Genomic DNA, 21786 nt, shown 5'->3' with positions numbered 1-21786 from the left:
GATGAGGCTCTTGATTTAGCTATATTGGTCATAGGAACCCTAGGGATGGCAATGGGGGCGGGTGCGCGCGAGCAACCGCCCCGCGGGGAGCTCTCGGGGCCGGGGGGAATTTTTTCCCCCCGTTTAGAAACGGGGCGGGGGGCGGGGGAGTATACCCCCGCCCCATCCCCCGCCCCGCCACCCGCAAAAAAAAATTATATATATAATTATATATAATATATAATTTAATTAGTTATAAACTTATGATAATGATATTATTAGTTAGATGTATTATATAATGTATATTAGTATATGTAATATAATTGATATTATCAATTATACGAATAATTAGACATGTCTACTAATAAAATTTATTAATTAGTTATGCTAAATTTACTAATACATTTATACTAAATTTCTAATTACACTTAATAGAATAACATTTTTTTCTCAAAAAAAAAGCACAAACACAATAATGAATTAGTGATTGTATTTGTACCAAAAGTGAAAACTTAACTATTTTAGTTGTATTTATTTCATCATGTTGAATTGTATTCAAATAACTTTTGTTTGATTGTTTTTATGAGTTTCAATTGTAAAATTAAAATGAATAATAACTTGATGATGTGTTGATATTTTAGTACTTGATTATTTATTAAAATTTAACTATAATAAAATTTTATTAACCCTGCAGGGAAAATTTTATTAACCCCGCGGGGGCACCTGCGGGGGAAGCGGGGCGGGGCGGGGGGAGTGGGAGGCGGGGAACGGGGCGGGGGGTGCGATTAACCAAAAAAAAGAGTGTATTTCATATTTCCCTCCATCCTTATTGGCAAATTTATTTGATATTTTGAACAAAAGTTGTCATCCCTTTCACCATTTGGAAAAAAAAGGTAGGAGAAGAAGTGGATGCAATGATCATTGAGCAGCGATGACTCCATGCTGCATGTCCTTCCTTATAATTCCTAGATAGGTAATGGGCCGTTAAGCCTTCCTAGCAGCCTTTTTTTTTTAAAAAAAAAAAAAAGGGCTCTTTTTTGCTGCATTAGGAAGATGATGTTTCGCTTATAAAAGTTTCTCAACCGACCTCCTAATGTTTCGGTTGAAGAATGTGGGACTCTTGATGAATGGCCAATTTCTTCAAATAATAATAATAATGTACATAATTTGGACAAGGAAATTGGTATTTAATAGAATATTATGCGATATTTATTTTCCTAGAATATAGGATAATTAGTAATTGCTGCATGGAAATGCCATTTTTCCAATAAACCCTCATTCATGTATACTTACACTTTTTGGCTGCAATAGCAAAGATAACATTTTCACACGTTAAAGCTTCTGAACTGAGGCCTAGTGTTAAAGGGAACATCTAATGCTATTGTCGGTTGAAGAAGGTTCTCCATTAATAATATACATAACTTTATTTAATAGGATATTTTATGATATATATTTTTCTAGGATATAGTATAACTTAATGAATTGAAATCCCATTTTTCTAATTAATCCTAATTAATGTATTTATAAAGACAGGGAATGTGAAAAATCCTTCTAGCCAAACAATTGAGTTCTTTTTTTTTATTGCATAAAAAAGGAATGAGTAACATTAAAGATCAAAGTGGCTCTTGACATTCTGAACGTATTGAGGGTGTTCTTTAAGAAAATAATTCGGAGGATTGGAGAAAAAGAAACGAATGGTAATAGAACATTAATTTAACTACCAAACTTAATTACTCGAGGAAAATGTAAGTATAATTTTTATGTGACATAGGAAAAACAATTCAAAATCAAAATGGTAGGAAAAGATATTATCTCAGACGAAGATTCTTTGGGTCAAGAAAGATATGCACATTCAAGCAAAGACATTACAGATGGTAAATATGGTAAAATGGAAAAATATATTTGCAGGGAAAGATTCTAGGATTTGATTAAATGAAGATGGGAATCCAAAAGGTAAAAATATAAAGAAGATAAAAGCATGTATTTATACGTCTTCCTTGAATATAGGAGAAAATATTGACAAACGAGTATAAAGGCAATCAAAGATTTACGGCCTTATTTTGGCCATTCCTATGTTTGGCAAGAAACCAAAATACATGTAATATATTTAGTATATAAAGAACAAGCTAGAAACCAATGCATTTCTCAGAATTCAAGAAACATGGCTTCAAGATCTGCTTTTGGGATTCTTATAGTTTTCATCTTCCTCTGGACTGCTGCTGATGCTTCTGCATTTTTGCCACCTAAAATCTTCAATGTTCTGAACTATGGTGCAAGAGCTGATGGAAACACAGATAACAGTCAGGTTAGTTTGTGCAGACTAAATCAGCCAACCCATGGGATTTTCCAAAAGGGAAATCTACTAATGTTCATTATGAACTTGATGTTTTTACAGTACTACTTTTCAACAAATTTGCGTGGAAGTATTTCTATTTTACGTACTTTTGTTATTAATTTCGCCCACAAAACGAAAAAGAACTTATGCATTTTGAGATTATTGGAAAGTGGATTAATATTTTCTCTTTTGTTTTTGGGTACTTTTGGGTAGGCATTCCTGAGAGCATGGATTGATGCTTGTAGATGGAAAGGAAGGAGCAGAGTTTTGATTCCAGGGGGAATCTACTTGCTGCATTCAGTAACATTTTTGGGACCATGTCTTGGAGAAATGACATTTATGATTAAAGGGACTCTTAGGGCTCCTAATAATCCTGCATTGTTCTTCACAGACACTTGGATTGGATTTCGTTATGTTGATAATTTGAGTGTGAAAGGGGGTGGATATTTGGATGGTCAAGGTGCTTCTGCTTGGCCTTACAATGATTGCTTCAAGAACTCTCAATGCTTGCCCCTCCCTATTGTAAGTTCCATTTCTTCATAGCACACATCACTTTTTTTTTTTTTTTGGGTGTGCATGGGGAAAGAGATTGATGATTTTGAAGTCTCTCTCGACTTTAGATTTTCTCTTCTTTTGGGGGAGGGGGATCTTTAATCACCACTTACCCTTATAATAATCTCTTTTGTTATCTTAAATTCTTTACGAATTGTTGCTCAATTATGAGGTTGAATATTTTGTTTAAGGCTAGCAGATTCTCCTTAAGCTTATTATTGGGAACACTTAATACGACGAGTACGCTGTTGTACTACTTAATAGGTAGCCTTTGTTCCTGAATTGGTATTAGGCTTTGTTTTAACTATTAAGTTACTCGAATTTGGACTTGATTGAAGAGGGATTAACTATAATCATCCTCCTAATTCGTTCACACCTTGATAATTCCTTAACATTTCTAGTGAAAAATTTAATGTATTTCAATAATTATGAGTTCGATGGAGTGGTTATGCTGTTGTAATTTTCTTTTTGTAGGAAATTTGGAAAATAGTGCACAATTAACCAGAGAACTTCCAAAGATTACAATAAAGAATAAATAACATTCTACAAAAAAAAATGGTATTTCTGGTTGTATGTTCTGAACCAAAGGGTCCTCACGTTTGCCGAATTTGGTAAATGTGACGTCTAAAAAGCTTGATTTTGATCAAAGTCTATTCTTCTTGAAAGCAAGTGTCACATCATTTAAGAAGTAAATACCTTATCAAAATTTTCTTCTTTCGAATGTTCATTACAGCTTTTCTGCTCTCTCTCTATATATAGCCTAATATCAGGTCTCTACTGTTTTCATTTCCCTGATTTGATCCTGTCAGAGTTTGAGGTTCGACTTCATCAGGAATTCCAAGATTCAGTACATAAGGTCAATCAACAGCAAAAAGGCCCATATCAACCTTTTTGCATGCGACAACATAAACATCAGCTATGTCAGGCTGACTGCTCCAGAGAGTTCTCCAAACACAGATGGAATCCACATTGGGGCCTCAACCAATATAAAAATATCGAGAGTGAACATAGGAACAGGTGATGATTGCATATCCATGGTCTCAGGCAGCCAGAACATTGACATTTCTGAAGTTAATTGTGGCCCTGGTCATGGCATCAGCATTGGAAGCCTTGGCAGAGGGTTTGAGAATGAATATGTTATGGGCATAAGTGTAAGGAATGCCACTTTCAGTAATACTCAAAATGGTGTGAGGATCAAGACCTGGTCGCCTTCTTTGTCTAGTTTGGCTGCAAATATTAGCTTCCACAACATCATAATGCAAAATGTTAACAACCCCGTCATTATTGATCAGAAGTACTGCCCATCTTGCCCCCCATCGGTATGATTTCTTTTCTTTACGTCCAATTTGTACACTGACAGTGCAGTAATACCACTTTTACACGGCTTTGGATACGTGACATATAACATCTATTGCAAATCAAGATTCTCTTTTTATACACGTGACACGTATCGAAATTTATGCTGATGGTGTAAGAAAATTTAATCGTGTTTTCAATTTATACTCAATCCGTTTTCTTTTGCGACAGTACTACTTAATAATTAATTTGTTGTTTTTAGGGTGATGAATCAGTCTCAAAAGTTCAAATCAGAGATGTAAAATTCAGCAACATTTGGGGCACATCCAGTTCTCAGGTTGCATTATCTTTGCAATGTAGCAAATTGGTGCCATGCCAAGACGTGAAGCTCGTGGATATTGACTTAGCTTACAGAGGCCAAGGAGGACCTGCAATTGCATCTTGCTCTAATGTTATTGGCACTTCCTATGGCAGACAGGTCCCTCGAGGTTGCCTATAGTCCTCTTATTACCATATTTTTAGGCCTCCAAATCTACTGATGGTTCATGTTCCACAGCAGGATCTTTTAGACAATTCTTTCTAGTGCATATCTTACTGAGTTACCTTCCTAACATAGAAGATTTAATGGGCATAGGGTCCATTGAGTTGTTATGAAGTTTTCCCACATGATATATTTCAGCAAACACCTATTCTATCAAGTTTTGTGCGCGCGCGCGTGTGTGTGTGTGTGTGTGTGTGTGTGTGTTTTGCAAGAACTAAAGTTACACTAAACAGATATCTCGAGCCATATAATTGAGTGACGAGCAAATTGGTGTGGAAAATAATGCAGAAGAAGAAGTAATTGTGAGGTTGTAGCCAAATCAAATCGAATAAAACTTTTAGAATTATCAAATAAATAAAATAAATGGAAAACAATGAAAAAATTAAGTAATCGAATTAAACATGCTTTGGAAGAAATTATATGTTCATGGTTTTTACTTTTAATCAAACTTTGGTGGTGTTTGGATTGCAGTTTTCTACAAAAAAAAAAAAAATGCATTTTCGTAAACACGTTTTTCAATCACTTTTTGTACCTCACACACAGGAAATCGCTACAATACTTTTTCTTTTTTTTTACAAAAAATTTTACAAAATAAGACCGCCTTTACCATCTTTTTTCGTAATTAGGAATGCACAAAAATACTTGGCAAATGACAACTACCATAAAGTAGAAAGAATGGGAAAAAAACAAAGACTTGTTAAATTGAAATTGCCTACATAGTTTTCACCTCAAATTGCTCATCCAATAATCTGGCATGCCTCATTGTGCTCATTTGGTCTGATTTTTCTTCTCTGTAAACAAAAGGCTTCATATCTAAATTACAAATTATCTATTTCAGAGGCATTTTCATCTATTTGCTTTACGCAAACTCCCATTTCTCATATACACAAATGGGTACACGGGCGATGCAAACAAATAAAAATGTCCTAAACTAGATAATTAATTTGAATACCTGTTAAGGGATGAAATTGAATAAAATGGCAACAGTAACATTTGCCATAGCCGGAATGACCCATATAAAATCAGAACAAGTTCACTCACCAATATGAAACATTTGTGATTTACTGATCGCTTTAACATTTTCAGCTGAATATTATTGTAGTAGCAATTTCCTTCCTGTCTAATGAGCAATTAAATTTATCTAGTAGGAGGCGATCATGTACATTAAGTTCCCTAAATCAAAAGGGCAACCTACTGTAATCTGGGTTTTTGAACCCACCAACAAAAAAGAAGAAGAAAACCACAATGAAAAAGATTAAAGAGAAATTATATACATTTAAAAAAAAAAGTTCTAAAATAGCTGTCAGATTTACTGAAAAAAAAAAAGGTGTTTCTTAGTTTCCAATGCTAATCAAGCTTGAAGCACCTATCCAAGAAAATTGGCACAGTCCAAACTAGTTGGCAACTACCATATGGTTGAAATGGAGGGAGAGTCACACTTGAAACCAGAGATGTTAGAAATCTAATAAGTCAAACAACATAAACTGCTTCTTGGGCAGTGAAGTCTATCCCTCAGTGCTATCTGCCATTGAAGACCACCTTAATTGCAAGGAACTATCCACTGGCTATTATAGTAGTAACAGTCATGAAAGGCAGAAGCTAATTCTGGCAACCAGCATAGCACATTGTATTCAAATTGCCCAGATAGTATGTTGTGATGAGTTAGATGTTTAAAATTAGTTAATTATCAACTAGTGCACCAAAAATCTCAAAATTTACAATGCTTACACATCTAAAACATACTGTAACTCAAAAAAAAAAATTTCGCTAGGCACCGAAGCAATTCATGCTAATTATAAAGCTTTCACAGAAGTCTGTTATCAGAGAAAGAAACAAGAATCCATGGGGAAATATACTTTGGAAAAAGTTTAAAACGTCAATTAAAGAAACTCTAGTCAAGAAGCATCATAATGGATTGGCAAACTACATAGCAAGTAAGCTGGTTAATTCTGCTACCATTCTGTTCATAGACTAGTTGAATTTGTTAAAACAGGGTCATCAAACCAGTGCGCAAGCTGAAATGAGATAGACCACTAAACACAAGATAAAGTCTCAATATGCTGGACCGCGTCCAGCCAAATATACTTTGAAGAAGCTCTAAAGGAAGAAGGAAGCTCCCGCAGATGACTCGGATCTACTTCAGCAAGCTCCTTCACGGTCTTATCATTTATATCATAAGAATTGATTTTACCCTCTAGTGATATCACAACAGTTGCTTTCTTTTCTTTCTCATCCACAACAAAACAAGGCATGCGTAAATCAAATTTCTTATCATTTGACGACCTCCCTTCAACCACCATTGAAGGATACTAAGCAGTCAAAGGAGCAAGATCGATAAAATGCCCAACAACCCACTCAGAATAGCCCCTTTTCAGAGAAAAGACTTTCACTGGCATTGCTTGAGGTTTGCTCAGACGAATAAATACAAATGCCCCACTGACTCTCCAAAGTAGCAGGTGTTCCACAAACACAGAGAGGGAGTTGGAGGATGAGGAATTATCGGCCTTAGACACTCATTATCCAAACCAAAGCATATACTATTGAAAATTCCAACCCAATGAAGACCACCACTCCAATACACCCCTCTTTCATAGAACACATCATAAATCTCATATGTCTCTTCTGTTTCCCTCCAAACCAAACTTTCAGATGAATACACAATAAAACCCAACTCTCCACTGTTTTCATCAGGATTGCGCCACACAGACACAAGTTTGTAATGATCAGATTTTAAAGGATCAAAAACAATATTTATAGGTTGAAACATATCTTGTTCTACTCCTGATTTCTTCAGGGGAATAATCCTATGCTGATTGGTGGAGGGATTATACACAATGAACTCTCTATGATCAGATTTGGATGCAATCTCAATGCATAGCAATGTGTTGCAAGATTTGGATTGCGCCACACGGACACAAGTTTGTAATGATCAGATTTTAAAGGATCAAAAACAATATTAATAGGTTGAAACATATCTTGTTCTACTCCTGATTTCTTCAGGGAAATAATCCTATGCTGACTGGTGGTGGGATTATACACAATGAACTCTCTATGATCAGATTTGGATGCAATCTCAATGCATAACAATCCGTTGCAAGATTTTGATTCAATCTACACTACTCTTATATCATGGGGAGAGAGGGAGCGCAACTGAAATTGTATAGGAATTGGGGATAAATCTCAAGACTACACAAGTGCGCTACTACCCTCTCTAAATTTTTTGAACAAAGGAAGCACAATGCTTCCTTGTACAAGTTTGTCTTTTGGTGATATTAGTACAAGAGCAACTTTCAAAGGGGCATTATGTAAACAACAGTAAATTATGCAGGTAGCCATTGAACTTTTTAAATAGTTAAAATTTGGCCATTCAACTATTAATAGTATGCTTTTATCTACAAAACTATCAAAAGTATAAATTTTGGGTCATTTCATTTAATTTTACCGTTAACTTTGCCAAATCTAAGGGCCTGCATAATTCACGAGACATGCTATTAACGGTTAGATATGGTAAAATTAATGGTGAAATTAGACGAAATTGCCCAAAATTTACGCTTTTGATAATTTAGTGGATACAAACATACTATTAATAGTTGATTGGTTAAAACTTGACCATTTGTAAAGTTTAGTGGTTGTCCGAGTAATTTGCTCATGTAAACAATGAACTTTCAATACATCTTCGGATACAAAATAAGGATGAAAAAGAAAGGGTAATGTTATTTGCACTTCCCTTATGTTATTTGCACTCCCACTATCCCATTTTCATCTTGATGAGACCATATTACCACTGTCTTAATTTTTTCTTCTACCCTATCTTTTGTTAACACTTAAGGAAGTTGGGCACAATTGTGTTCTCTTTTTCTAAATCTACATAACTTTTGCTTCTCTTTTCTAAATCTACATAACTGTTTTTTTAATTGAGGTACCATTGCATCATCTGGATACTGGATGATGTTATTCTATTGTTGAAATATACAAGAAAGCTTCACTCCCTATGTGGTATGAGCTATTTTTAGTAGATTTTCTGAAGTATTAGTATCCTATTTATGAGACATTGTAGTTTTACTCAGTTTCTAGTCACCTTTGAAGATTGGGATTTTTGTTTTTATTTTTTTGGGCTTGAAGTTTGGAATCTGATCATATTACACTGCTAGATTGATCTTTGGCATCATATAATGTTGTGACATTTTGTAAAAAAATACATAATACATATTAGTGACAATTTTAAATTAGCCATTTTAATGTGTAATGGAATCATTAACTGGTTTTAGAATGTAAGAGAAATTCTAGTAAAGTTAACTCATAGGCAAGGAGAAGAAAGTAGGGAGGGGGTATATGGTCTCATCAAAATAAAAACGGAATAGTGGGAATGCAAATAACATATGGAGAGTGCTAATAGCATTACCCAAAAGAAAAAAGAAAAAAAGTTTGGAATTGGGGCATATGCACCATGTATCTTAGCTTAGCTTAGTAGGATCTTAGCTTTATAGGAGAAAGTTGTAATCTCAAAATTGAATGATTATTCACAATTATCCTACCACAAAATGGTATTTCTCTACATTCAAGGGTTGAAGAAAAGCTCCCACGACAGTAGTGTGAGTTAATTACTTACCAACTACTCACTTGTCAGCACGCTTGTCAATGGGTTAAACTGAATATGGTTTTCCAAGTAATTATATTCATGCGCTTTTATCAAGCATCACACTTGGATAAGTATATGTTAATTAGGGATAGCAACGGAGGCGGATACTCACTCCATGGGAGGTGGGATTGAGCAGGGATTAGGGCAAGGGCAAGCAGATTTTTATTCCCCTACATTATATGGAGCAGGGAGGCGGGGGAGCGTACCCCCAACCCATTCCCTGATCCACCCCTTGCCTAAATTTTAATATAGCGTAACATATATGTATATTTTATATATATAATGTGAAATAAATGCTATGTTATTATTACTATATAAATATATTGTTATTGAGTAAGTTACATGATATGTTGTTACGATAACATGATATAATTTTTTGCTAAAATTTCATAAGAATTATTCATAAAACTAGTATTATATCTATACAAATAGAAAATGTTAATCGTATAAAAAATAATAATGATAGTGGAGCGGGGGTACACCCTGCTGGCGTAGTGGTGCAGGGGCACGTGTTGGGGGAGTGAGAGTGGGAGCGGGAGTGGGGGAACTTTTGTGAAACAGGTCGGGGGTAGGGGAATCTTCTCTACCCCCAAAATCGCTCCATTGTCATTCCTATACAAAATATAAGGGGTGGATCTATTTCAAATTTTAAACATTATCATCTACCTTCCAAAATTAGGAAACTCTAGCGAAGAAATTTTAAATTTTTTTCAAACGACTAACACTCGAGCTCACCTACTATTATGTACCCTAAAGGGACATGATTTTACTCCTAGTATCTCAAAGTTGGTCCAAATTAGCAGTAAAATAGATCCATAGGCAAAGTAGTTCTAGTGTAATATTACCTGCCATTGAAAACCACCTTACTTACCAGGAATCATCCACAAGCTATTATGCATGCAGGTACAGTCATGAAGGCTGAAGCCATTTCTGCTTACCCTAGCAGCCAGAATTGCATAATCTCATACTTCCAAAAGGACATATTATCCTCTTCAGTGCAAGCACAACTGCAAGAGGTGCAAAATCGGGGAAACTTAGCAAAATGTTCTTATGTTGCGTAAGAAACCGTTTACACTGAATCGGGGAAAAGTAGCAAAATGTGAAGAGTTTCGAATGTTTATGATACTGTAAACTGTAGTATAGTGAAGCAGAAGAACTCTGCCCAGACAACAAAGAACAATCAGGTTGAAGCGTCTCATCTCTGAATTCATTTATAGCAAAAAAAAAAAAAAGTATCTCAATACGAAGTACAAAAGGGTAGACCAAAATTGACACTACATTATCATGCTGCCAAAGCTTAAGATTGAAATGAATCACAGAAAGTGGATTGTTTGTACTTAGGGAAGGTTTAGGACCATCATCCCCAACTCTGCAACACACATTCCCTGTGTTTCAAAGGTGAAGTTGTCCAATCATGGGGTGAAACATATTGTATTCGACAGATGGTTGTCCTTGGCATTTCAAAGCAAAGTTCTTATCCAATGATGCATGTATCCCTGACTTTGAACAAACTAATCATACCTGATAGCCTAATACAAAGTCACAATGCAGTTACCTATCCCTGATTGGTGCCAAAACTTCCAGCAACTTGAAGAAGTTGCCTGCAATTAGCTAATACATCTAAAAACATACTTTTATTCAACTAGATACTATGAACAAATAAACCACTATAGCCCCAGTCATTCCGGAATTTCCAGTGAGCACAAGAGAAGATTTGCTTGTATGAAAATAAAGATAGAAATAAATAAATTGCTAATTCTAGTTAATGTATAAATAGACACAAAGCATTGTCATCTATGCTCATTTTGACAGTTCATTCTCTAGGTCAGCAGAGCATAAGTACGAATTTGATTCTAATTTGTGTTTTCAATAAGTGGAAATGTCATGTTTTTGTTAAAATAAATGGATTATTCACAGATGTGATTTTATTATAAACATTTAAACAGTAATTATTATTTAGGATGTCATTGTTGTCATCCAAGTTTCACTTGGGAAAAAAATTTGTCATGTTTTGGCAGATTTTTTGATAAAGCTACAACTGGACGCACAATAACATATTGAGGTTGAACACATTGGAGCAGCAAGCTCATAGATTCTCATGTTTACAGCTTTATTAGAAGAAGTTGATAGCCAACTTCTAGCATAGAATATTTGCTGACCAAAAAACAGGGGCACCTACTGAAAATTCTTGAAATGCGCACCCCAAAAAAATAATCCTCTACAAGAAATGAATCCATCAATAGCCGAACCATACAAGTGTTACAGATACAAGAAGCAATCTTCACCAAAGAATAGTAGCAAAAGTCAGGCTTGTTAGGTATAGGGCGATAATAAACTTTGAAACATCTATTCCAATTTCCAGGAGCTTTTATAGTCAAATACCAAAAGAACGAAATTCAACTAGAAGACTGGGGGAATAATCCTTCAAAAATCACCCGTTCTTTACTGATACGGCTGAAAAACTCTTAGTGGCATGATTAGTATTTGATTATCTACAAACCATACAAAATTTTCAAACCTTAAGAACAATTGAAGGAAGGCAAATATAAAATCATCTAGTTAATTGTTAATTATGCAGCAGATTAGCACAAGTTAAGAGCGATAATAATAATGAAATTGAACTTTAACGAAGCAGAAGTCCACTATTAAAGAGAAGAATGAACGAGGAAGTAGAAGTCTTCTTGTCCCTCAATTTACTTATACCACAGATTATCCCAGTATGATAAAAAATAAATTGGGCGACGAACAAAGACTAAGATTCGACATAGAGCACTCAAAATCAATTGCATCATGCTGAAAATTCCATCTCATTAATACAAATTTCAAGTTTCCAAAAGAATGGAATTTCAACTATTCAGGCACTTTCTGTGGTCAACAACCAGAAGAACGGAATTGCAACAATTCAGGAAGCTTCTATAGTCAATAACCAGAAGAATGGAATTGCAACTAGGCTAAAAAATTGCAGAGCTGATATCTTCTTCCTCTAAAACACATCTATTCCCAACGTAAACAGCTACCAATATGCAAATATCATAATCAATGTGTTTTTGGGTGATAGTGATGACAAGAATACAAGTACGACGTAAAGCTTGAATATACCTAATCATAGGTGGATACAGGGTCATTGAGTCACCGCTTCACATACCAAAATGATGTAGACCAAAATTAAACAGAGGCCAATGTCTCAATATGCTGGTAGCCTTCCCTCCATATGTACCTTGCTCCCTGGGCCGTACCTCTGCAAGCTCCTTGACAGTCACGGAATTGGTCTCAAAAGAAATGATTTTTCCCTTTATTGACAACACAAGAATTACAATATTTTCTCTCCTGTTCTGAAGAAGTAAAGGTATATGAAAATCAATCTTCTTCTGCACAGAAAGATCATGGTCTACAAGAAAATTTGTAGGATACAAAATTTTCAGACTTGAAATATCCATCAGATACTTCTGAATCCACTTAGAATGGACTTTGTCCAATGTGAAAACATTAAGCTCTGTGATTTTAGGCATGTTTAGACCAATGTAAAGTAAATTACCCCGACTCTCCAAATTGGCAAATTTCCAAGCAGTCATCATAGGGATTTAGGAACTCGGGTATAACCCGCCTAAGGCAGTCATCATCAAAATCAAAGCATAAAGTAGTGCAATATTCACTAACCCAGTGAAGATCCCAATTCCATAACACCCCTCTTTGAAAATAGTAATGCTTATTCAATGTCTACTCCATATCCCTCCATTCTCCAGTTTCATATGAATACACAAAGAACTGGACTTGGCCGATGTTATCATCCCCAAATACGCATACAAGCTTGTAATCATCAGATTTTACAAGGTCAAAAGCAATGTTCATAACTTGCATAACATTTCTTTCTGCAAGCATGAGCCACGGAATCAGCTGATGCTGATTAGCTGATTAGTGGTTGGGGTTAAACACAAAGGAGTTTCTTCTATAATCATTCTTCAAGTCAAACCTGACTTCACCATTATGATTATCAAACAAATCACCTAAGCGGAAAACGATGCTACTCATTGAATTCACATAATCATTCTTGAGAGAAATGAAATTCAGCTCGGGGGTTTCATCTATTGCAAATCAGAAAGAGGGCAGATGCAGTGTCCTCCAGGGAATATCGCCGAGCATGAAGGCCGCAAATTGTGGGGTTGGAAATGATCAAAAGCCATTGCTTGGAAACTCATCGGAAGCGAACAGGGGATTTTGGGGGCAAGAAAAGTAAAATCTGGGTTAGAAGATATTCGATATGGGCGATGATGATTGAGGAAAATTAAGAATCAGGACGTGGGGATTTAACGAGGAATTGATTTCTTTCCTGGCTGAAGTTGCTAGAGCAGAGGAGTTGGTGGTGCGGAAAAACACTCACCTGGCGTTGTTCTAATACGTGCCTAATCAGAGGAGATTTTGGCGTTGCAACTGAAGATCTTCGATTGGAGGGGCGGCCACCGGGATCCATTTCCGACTGGGAATGTTGACGGTGACATTGAGGGCTGGCAAGTGGAAACTGGAAAGGATTGCCGATGTTTTATGGCGCGCACGATTGTCATTACTCCTCTCGAATTACGAAACGGCTAGTTGGAAAGAGTAATTTGACCGTTAAGACTAGGATCATCCTTTATCTTTCAAGTAATCATACATACATACATACATACATACATATATATATATATATATATATATATATATACATGTATATATGTGTCTTTTACTTTTTTTTTTTAACCTTTTTCTTTCTGGCACGTTTAATTTTGGACAATCAGATTGGGAAAAAAAAAATTTTGGAGTCCCCCTTACCTTAAATTACAGATACTACGAGTTCAGTCAACCTAAATTGATTTACTTGATAAAAAAGAGTTGTGCTCAAGTTTTGGTATATGATATGAAATGAGTCACTTCCTCATAAAAAAGTTGATACATAAGTTCCTTATAAAAAAGTTGTTTGTTCAAGTTCTGCTATGCGATATAAGTGATGCGTTAACGAACGTTACATGAAAATACTAACATGTCCTAACCCGTAATGGTTGGTGAATGAAGTTGAACTCACTCAAACATTTCTTTTTACCGAAAAAGAAAAATGTCCATTTTGTTCAATTTGCTAAAATAATTCGCTATGCATAACAAGAGGTACAATCAACCGAGTTTAGCTACTAAATAATTTTGCTTTCAAATGACAACACTAATTTTACATTGGTATGCTTTTTGCTAGTTCATTAATTCCAAGTTTAACCAAAAATAATACTATAATTAGAGTAGTAATTGCAATGCAAATGAAATGGTGGGGAATGAATTATTTTCAAATTAATTGTGGAACAAAACTTTCATCACATATCAAAAAATTTTATATTTTTACTTAGGGGCAAACCACTGCAATCCTTATATTTGAGCATAAACAAACCCACAATATGAGAGACAAAAAGAAATTCTGTAAATCTAAGTCGCATACTAAAAGTACAGAAAGTTTCATATAGCCTTCCCATTTTCCTAATAAAGGTGTTTGTTTGGATGCATTGCTAATATAGCTTGAAGCAGCAGTTTTGTTGAATAAGCATTGAAGTGTACCTTCCATGTCTACATGATTATCATAACATAACCTAAAGCTAAAGCAGTACAGCAAATTAACACCTCCCACACCAAATCATGCCAAAGGAACCATTTATTGGGTAAAATACTGGTATCAGTAAATGAAAGGGGAAAGCTAATTCTAGCGACAGCGTTTTGTTTCAAATTTTGAGGAGGAAATGTTTCCTCTTCAAACATATGAGCAAAACTGCAGCAGGGTTAAAAAACAAATAACACAATTATGTCACACACAGGAATGATGACTAAGAGCAAGTAAGCAACATACAACAAAGCAGGGAAAAAACTAGCAAAATAGTGAAATTTTTGAGTGTTTAATGGTATTGAAAAGTGTAGTCTAGTGAAGCAGAAGTACTCTATTGAGGGAAGAAAGGACAATCAAGTTGTAGTGATTCATCTCAGAATTCAGTGCTACAACAAAATATCTCAGTAGAAGGGGAAACCAAAATTGGCACTAAATCATCATATTGCCAAAGCTTAAGATTGAAATGAATCAAAAATGCTAACTGGATTTAGTTAGAGGAAGTTAGGGACATCATCAGAAGCCTATACAGTCTTGTCAGTACATCATATTTAGCTGTTCAAATCCTAGAACATGAAGACTGGAATATTTTTTATTTGAAAAACTAAATTAATTGGCAGTCAAAAATCATCAACTAAGTTGCCTAAAACTATCGGGCAACCCAGTGCAATTCTTGCATTTGCACAATGAAACTCACAATAGAAAAGAACAAAAAAAAATTGCATCACTATGTAACCTAACACGACAGGCAGATTCATAATAGCCTTCCCCATTTACTTTAAAAGGAAGGTATTTCTTTATATTCAATGCTAATAAAGATTGAAGCAAATATCCAAGAAAATTTGCAGAACTCAGAACTATAAGAAATAAGTATCAAATCTTAGCTTTAACATCTGGAGTTAAGCTATTAAACCTGGCATCCATATGGCACAGCTTTCTACACAGTTCTGCTAACATAGCGTAATGACTGGTAATTACATTGTGCAAAATAACACCATGATCACTTTTCTATACTAAATCTTCACACTTCAAAACTATTATAAAGTTGATATTGAAGGTTATAAAACGCTTGCCAAATGACAACTACCATAAAGTTGAGTTGAAAGCAAAGATGTTAGAGTATGGATTATCCAACAATGTAAACAGAGTATTGGGCAGTGAAGTAAATTCCAAGGTGAAGTAGTAGTACTACCTGCCATTTTAAACCATCTTTTATGCATCGAAATCGAATCATCAGCTGGCTATTATACTAGTAGCAATCATGAGCCTAGCAACCAATTGCTTTTTAGGCTCAAATTGCCCAGATAGTATATCAATGATTTAAACATTTATAAGATAGTTAAGTATCAACCAATGAGTGCAGCAGAAAGCTCAACATGAACAGTGGTTTTACATCTACCACAAATTAGGACTTAATTAGGCATCACAAAGCGCAACTAGAATGCAATGCTTTTCGCCTGAATCAAAAAAGACACCCCCTGAAATTCTTGAAATGCACACAAAACGGAAAAAATTGCAGCATCTTAGCCAATATTGCTAATAACAAAGTTTCAAAGAAGCCTGTTAGCAAAGACAAAAGTAACAAGAATCCATCGGGAACTAATTTGGAAAAAGCTCAAAACGTCTATTCAAAAAATTCCAGTCAAGGAGCATCAGATTGGAACAGTGAATACAAAGCAAGTAAGCTGCTTACAATTTTTTCAATGTCACATCTTTCTGGTTCTGCTACATAACTTTCATAGAGGGTGGTCATTGTATCGCTGTATATAGCAAAATGAAATGGGCCATTAAACGCAAGCTAATGTCTCAGGGTGCTGGTAAGCTGCCTGCCAATCGTAATTTAGAGCACGACCCTTCGATAGATCACCGAAATCTACTTTTGCAAACTCCTTCACACTCATATTATTGATCTCATAAGCAATGAGTTACCCTCGATTGATATCACAGGCATTGTTTCCTTTTCTTTCTCATCCACAACAAAACAAGGCATATCCAGATGAAACCGCTCCCTGTATATAGGTTCATAGTCATCAACCACCATAGATGGATACAGTGTAATCAAAGGAGCAATATCGATACAATGCTTCACAACCCACTCAGAATAGTCCCTCTTCAACGAAAAAACTTTGATTAGCGTGGCATCAGATTTGTCCAGACCAATGAAATACAAATGCCTCCCTGACTCTCCAAAGAAACAGATATGACACCACTCAGAGGAGGGATTTTGGGGATGAGGAATCACCGGCCTTAGACACAGATTGTCCAAATCAAAGCATAGAGTACCTGATGACTTACTAACCCAATGAAGACCACCATTCCAAAGCACCCCTCTTTCGAAATAGTACCGGACACCACGTTTCCGAAATGTCACCCCTGTCTCACTCCAAACCCCAGTTTCAGATGAATATACCTTGAACCTGAATTCTTTTTTATCATAGACCAAGACACATACGATCATGTAATGATCAGATTTGGAAGGGTCAAAAATAATATTGATAGCACGATGTTTTTCGACTGCCAATTTCTTCTCCCTAGGAATAATCCTACGCTGATTAGTGGTAGGATTAAACACTACCAATTTTCTACCGCCATCATAATGGGAGCTATCATCAAAAACGGAGGTAACAGAAATGCATAATAAACCATTGCAAGAATGCAAGAACAGGACCTGCTTACAATCAAGTAAATCATTTAAGCGAGAAGTGAAGGTACCCATTGACTTCAAGTCTTCTTGGCGGAGAGAGATGAAATTAAGCGGGGGAACTTTGATAGAAAAAAATGAAGAAGAAAGAAGGAAGAGCAGGACGAGGAGGGATATTTCCGGCAGTGGAGGCGGCGAAAAGCAGGCTTGGAAATGACTGATTGCCACTGCTTGGAGACGGATTGGAACTGGAGGAGAGCCTTCGGAGGCAAGAAAAGTAAAATATGAATAATGAGGTCTTCATTGTGAGCTATGGAAGTGGCCGAAGGAGAAGATGCGGACGAATGAAGCCGTGGGATTTTGACGGCCGGACTTTTATCTCCTTTCGCTGGGAGGAGAACGGGTTTTGCGGAGGCAGAGGAGGTGGAGGAGGAGGAGCGGAGAGAGATTGTTCTTGGATTCTTTATGTTTTTAATGGCGTATCGTCGTTCTGAAGAGCATCGGGATCCGCCGGAGCAGCCGCCCTGGAAGCGAACCATACTTTCCCGGCGACGGTGAGTAGAATAGACCCTTTGACTGAGGAAATACAAGGACGATTTGGTTTCAGTTTACTCTCTGTTTATTTTAGGGCAAAATACACTTTACCCCCCTATAGTTTAGTATTTTTTACATAACCCCAAATTATACATAATCCCCTCCTCCCTTTCCCTGATTTGGATTGAAGTGTCAAAATGATAAAATTTGCATTCCATAATGAATCAACTAAAATGTCAAAAGTACTCCTATATAAAATTAAAAATTATTTATTAATCACAAAGAGTTATATATATATATATATATATATATATATATATATATATATATATATTGAAAATCATCAAAGGATTATATGGTAAAACACTAAATCATAAGAGGGATATATGGTAAAATATAAAATCATAGGGAGTGAGAATGTCATGCACATTATGGTTATATATTTTGATCACATCTGCCATTTTAGTTTTTAAACAAGGATAATTTTGATATTTTTATGAATTCAATTACAAATAATTATTTTCATCACTTTAACACTTTAATATAAACTATAAGGGAGATTATATATAACTTTTGAAACTATAGAAGAGTTGCTTGAAAAATTGCTAAACTATGAGTAAGTAAAGTGTATTTTGCCCTTTATTTTTATGATGTAGAATGAAATACACTTTTTGGTATTTATTCATAAATGATTACTCATGATATTTTCATATTTAAAATGACAAGATAAATAAAAAAAACTAAAAACACCTATTTAATTTGCTACTTCTTGAAAAACATAAGAACACAAAGAAAAAATGTAGTTTTGATCTCCAATATTTGCATTTGTGCGGTTTTGTTTCTAAAATTTCTACAGAAACAAATGGGATAACATTTTGTTTTATGACTCCCTATTTATTCTAAGGGTTTAAAATGAAGTGCATTTTGGGTATTATTCTCAAATGATTATATGATTTTTTGAGATTTAGAATGACAAGGTAAAAACTAAAAACGCCTATTTTGCTGCTTTTTGAAAAAAAAAATTAATGGCATTAAAAGAGGTACATAGAACATGAATTTAGTCCTAACAGGGTAAATAGAATTATATATTATAACCAAAAATTGTACAAATTCCACACTACATTATGAACTTTTGTTGGAAATATGACTAAATAGAACACTTTCAAGCATATCATCGCTAAGGATACGTTTAATAAAACTGAAGTCAGAAATCTGAAATTTAAAATTTGAATCCATTAAATTATTGAATTGTTAAATATTAAATTTAATACATTTTTTATTTTAAAATTTTTGACATCTATTTATTTGATATGTGAATTATGTATCAAATTAGGGTTAATATAGTTCTTTTACATTTATTAGGATAGGTAAGTAATTATTTCAAAAACCCCAGGGGTGTTAAGTAATATTAGGAGAAACCTCAAGGGAGGTTTCCGATATTATCCCTTTGTGTAAAAAGAGAGTTGTGAGCTATAACCAGAATCAGTTATCCAAGCAATTTGTGGGCTGCAAGTGGATCCCAGTCAGAAGGTTGTTAGCGGACCGGGATTTTGGATTCGGTTAAGAGATCTTCCATTGAGGGGATGCATACCGTCCGGGCGGGAAGTACTCTTTTATCCTTACTGATGAGTCCAAATTGGGCAGTCCCTCCTTTCAAATTATACCACAAAAAATCTAAACTAATTGCTATTATTTCTTTATAGAAACATGCAATACGTGGAAAAAAAAATTAAGTAAAGCAACATAACAAAATAATCACACTACTACAATAAATTGATAGTAAAAAAAATTACTCCAGTTTAGGTTTCATACTATATATTTATATATAATAGTACCATACCATAATATTTATTTCATATTATCATCTATGTACAAATAGATGTTATATTACGGAATTGGAGTTTGGGGATACTCGTCCCCGCACCATTTAAATTTTGGGGGGTGGAGGGGGGGAACATTTTCCAAAAAAAAAATACTCTCCCCGTCCCACTTTGATAGTTCTGTTTCTTTTTTCACACAGTTTAAGAAAAATTAGTTAATTTTGTTGGAAAAGTAAATTTAGATTGCTATTTTTCTAAAATACCCTCACATTAAATATGGTACAACTTTATGGAACTTGAATTGATGGTAAAAAAAGAATCAACTTTCATTAAATATGGTAGGTTTATAGTAACAACTACTTACATTAAATAAGGGTATTTTAGGAAAATTAAAATACAACTACATTCTTGGGACAGATGAAAAAAGAATACAGGATTATCAAAGTGGGACAGAGAGAGTAATATAAAGGAGAGAAAAATTGGATTAGAGGCATCACAAGTTCCATTTTAGACGAGTGGAGGTCTAGTATAAATAAGTTTTGATAGGGTATAAACAAGTGGATTATGATGTAAAAAATTTTAAAAAGTCTATCTTACCCTCGACTGGCCTGAAATGGAACTTGTGATTCCCCTTGCCCCATTAATCCCCCATCTCTAACATTTTGCCACTAGGGAATTTTTGTTTGTGTGGCTCGTAAAAAGCTGAGAGTAGGGTTAAAAAACAATTGAGAATAGAAAAATAAAAAGTAATAGCTTTGTTCATAATTGGATAGTGATTTTTCCTTTTGCCAACAAAATTTTTCTATTGTATCTTAATCACATTTTTCAATCATTTTGAAATATATTTTTTTAAATGTGCATCACATATATCACACAAAATGTTACAACTTACAATATTATTTTAAAAAATTTTCCAAATAATCTCCAAATTAATTTGTTTAGAATCAAAAGATAAACCTGAATGAATTTTTACAAGTTTGGAACAAAATAAAAAGAAAAAAGTTTGGAACATGCCTAATCTCTTAAGGGTATTAAGAGTTTTACTTCTTTTTTTTTTTTGGTGAAATTAGTGGCATACCATAAGGGCAACATGCATGGGAATATTGTAAGACACGAACTTTTAGTATATCTACTGCTATTGGAAAAAAAAAAAAAAAAAGAAACAAAAGTTTGATATAAGACCTCATGTGTAATGTATCTTATAGGAAAGAGTTTTCTGAATAATTTCAAGTTTAATGACTTTCACAATTATCGCCTCCTCAGTCCATACAACAATGATTTCTTTACCTTTAGCATCATGGCTTCATAGCCTTGTTATATATAAGCAGACCCCTAGGTTTGCAAGAAATTATCTTCATGGTTTTTATCATTCTTTGTATGTTAAAAAGGCACTCTTATACACTTATACAAGCACACTCTCTTTAGCTTGAATTTAGTCCTCACAATGTAATAGGATTACATATTTTGACAAAAATTTATACAAACTCCACACTGTAATGAGAACTTTTGTTTGGAAATTTGACTAAATAGAACGCTCGTATGCAAATGTTCAGTACAGACAGTTTATCGACGCACACTCGATGCGTGTGCAACTTGTCAAAAAATATTTTTAATTGAAAGAATCACAAAAATAGTGCAAGTGAATATAACTATTTTACGTAATATGTAGTAGAAAGTGTGTTATACAGAAATATGGACAAATGGAAGTAAAAAAAATCGTTGGTAAGGGAGAACGTGAGAATTGAACGAAGGTAAAAACACAGGCTTTATTATTGTAAAGATGGTATTGCTTTATCCATTTCGAGCTATGTTTTCTATGTGGATATCTCGACCACTGG

At 34.7% G+C, this 21786-nt stretch overlaps 1 protein-coding gene and 1 non-coding gene across 3 annotated transcripts; one reads left to right on the top strand and one right to left on the bottom strand.

The window, feature by feature from the left end:
* The first annotated feature begins 2140 nt into the window (after positions 1-2140).
* LOC113693395 (exopolygalacturonase-like) lies at positions 2141-4661 on the top strand. The gene is made up of 4 exons (XM_027211943.1): positions 2141-2284; positions 2528-2836; positions 3676-4185; positions 4425-4661. The coding sequence occupies exons 1-4, from the start codon at positions 2141-2143 to the stop codon at positions 4659-4661; spliced, it is 1200 nt and encodes a 399-aa protein (XP_027067744.1).
* A 1898-nt stretch (positions 4662-6559) lies between these two features.
* Positions 6560-18199, bottom strand: LOC113691431 (uncharacterized). 2 transcript variants are annotated; one of them, XR_003448707.2, is made up of 3 exons: positions 16647-18199; positions 12442-12674; positions 6560-10349 (listed from the first exon to the last, which is right to left on the bottom strand). It is a non-coding gene; the product is annotated as an uncharacterized protein (transcript). The 2 variants fall into 2 exon arrangements; XR_011816259.1 differs by having other exon boundaries at positions 12442-12632.
* Between the last annotated feature and the right edge of the window lie 3587 nt (positions 18200-21786).

The sequence above is a fragment of the Coffea arabica genome, chromosome 6c (assembly GCF_036785885.1).
Source record: "Coffea arabica cultivar ET-39 chromosome 6c, Coffea Arabica ET-39 HiFi, whole genome shotgun sequence".
Classification (NCBI taxonomy): Eukaryota; Viridiplantae; Streptophyta; class Magnoliopsida; order Gentianales; family Rubiaceae; genus Coffea; species Coffea arabica.
This window is presented reverse-complemented; position numbering and strand designations above follow the sequence as displayed.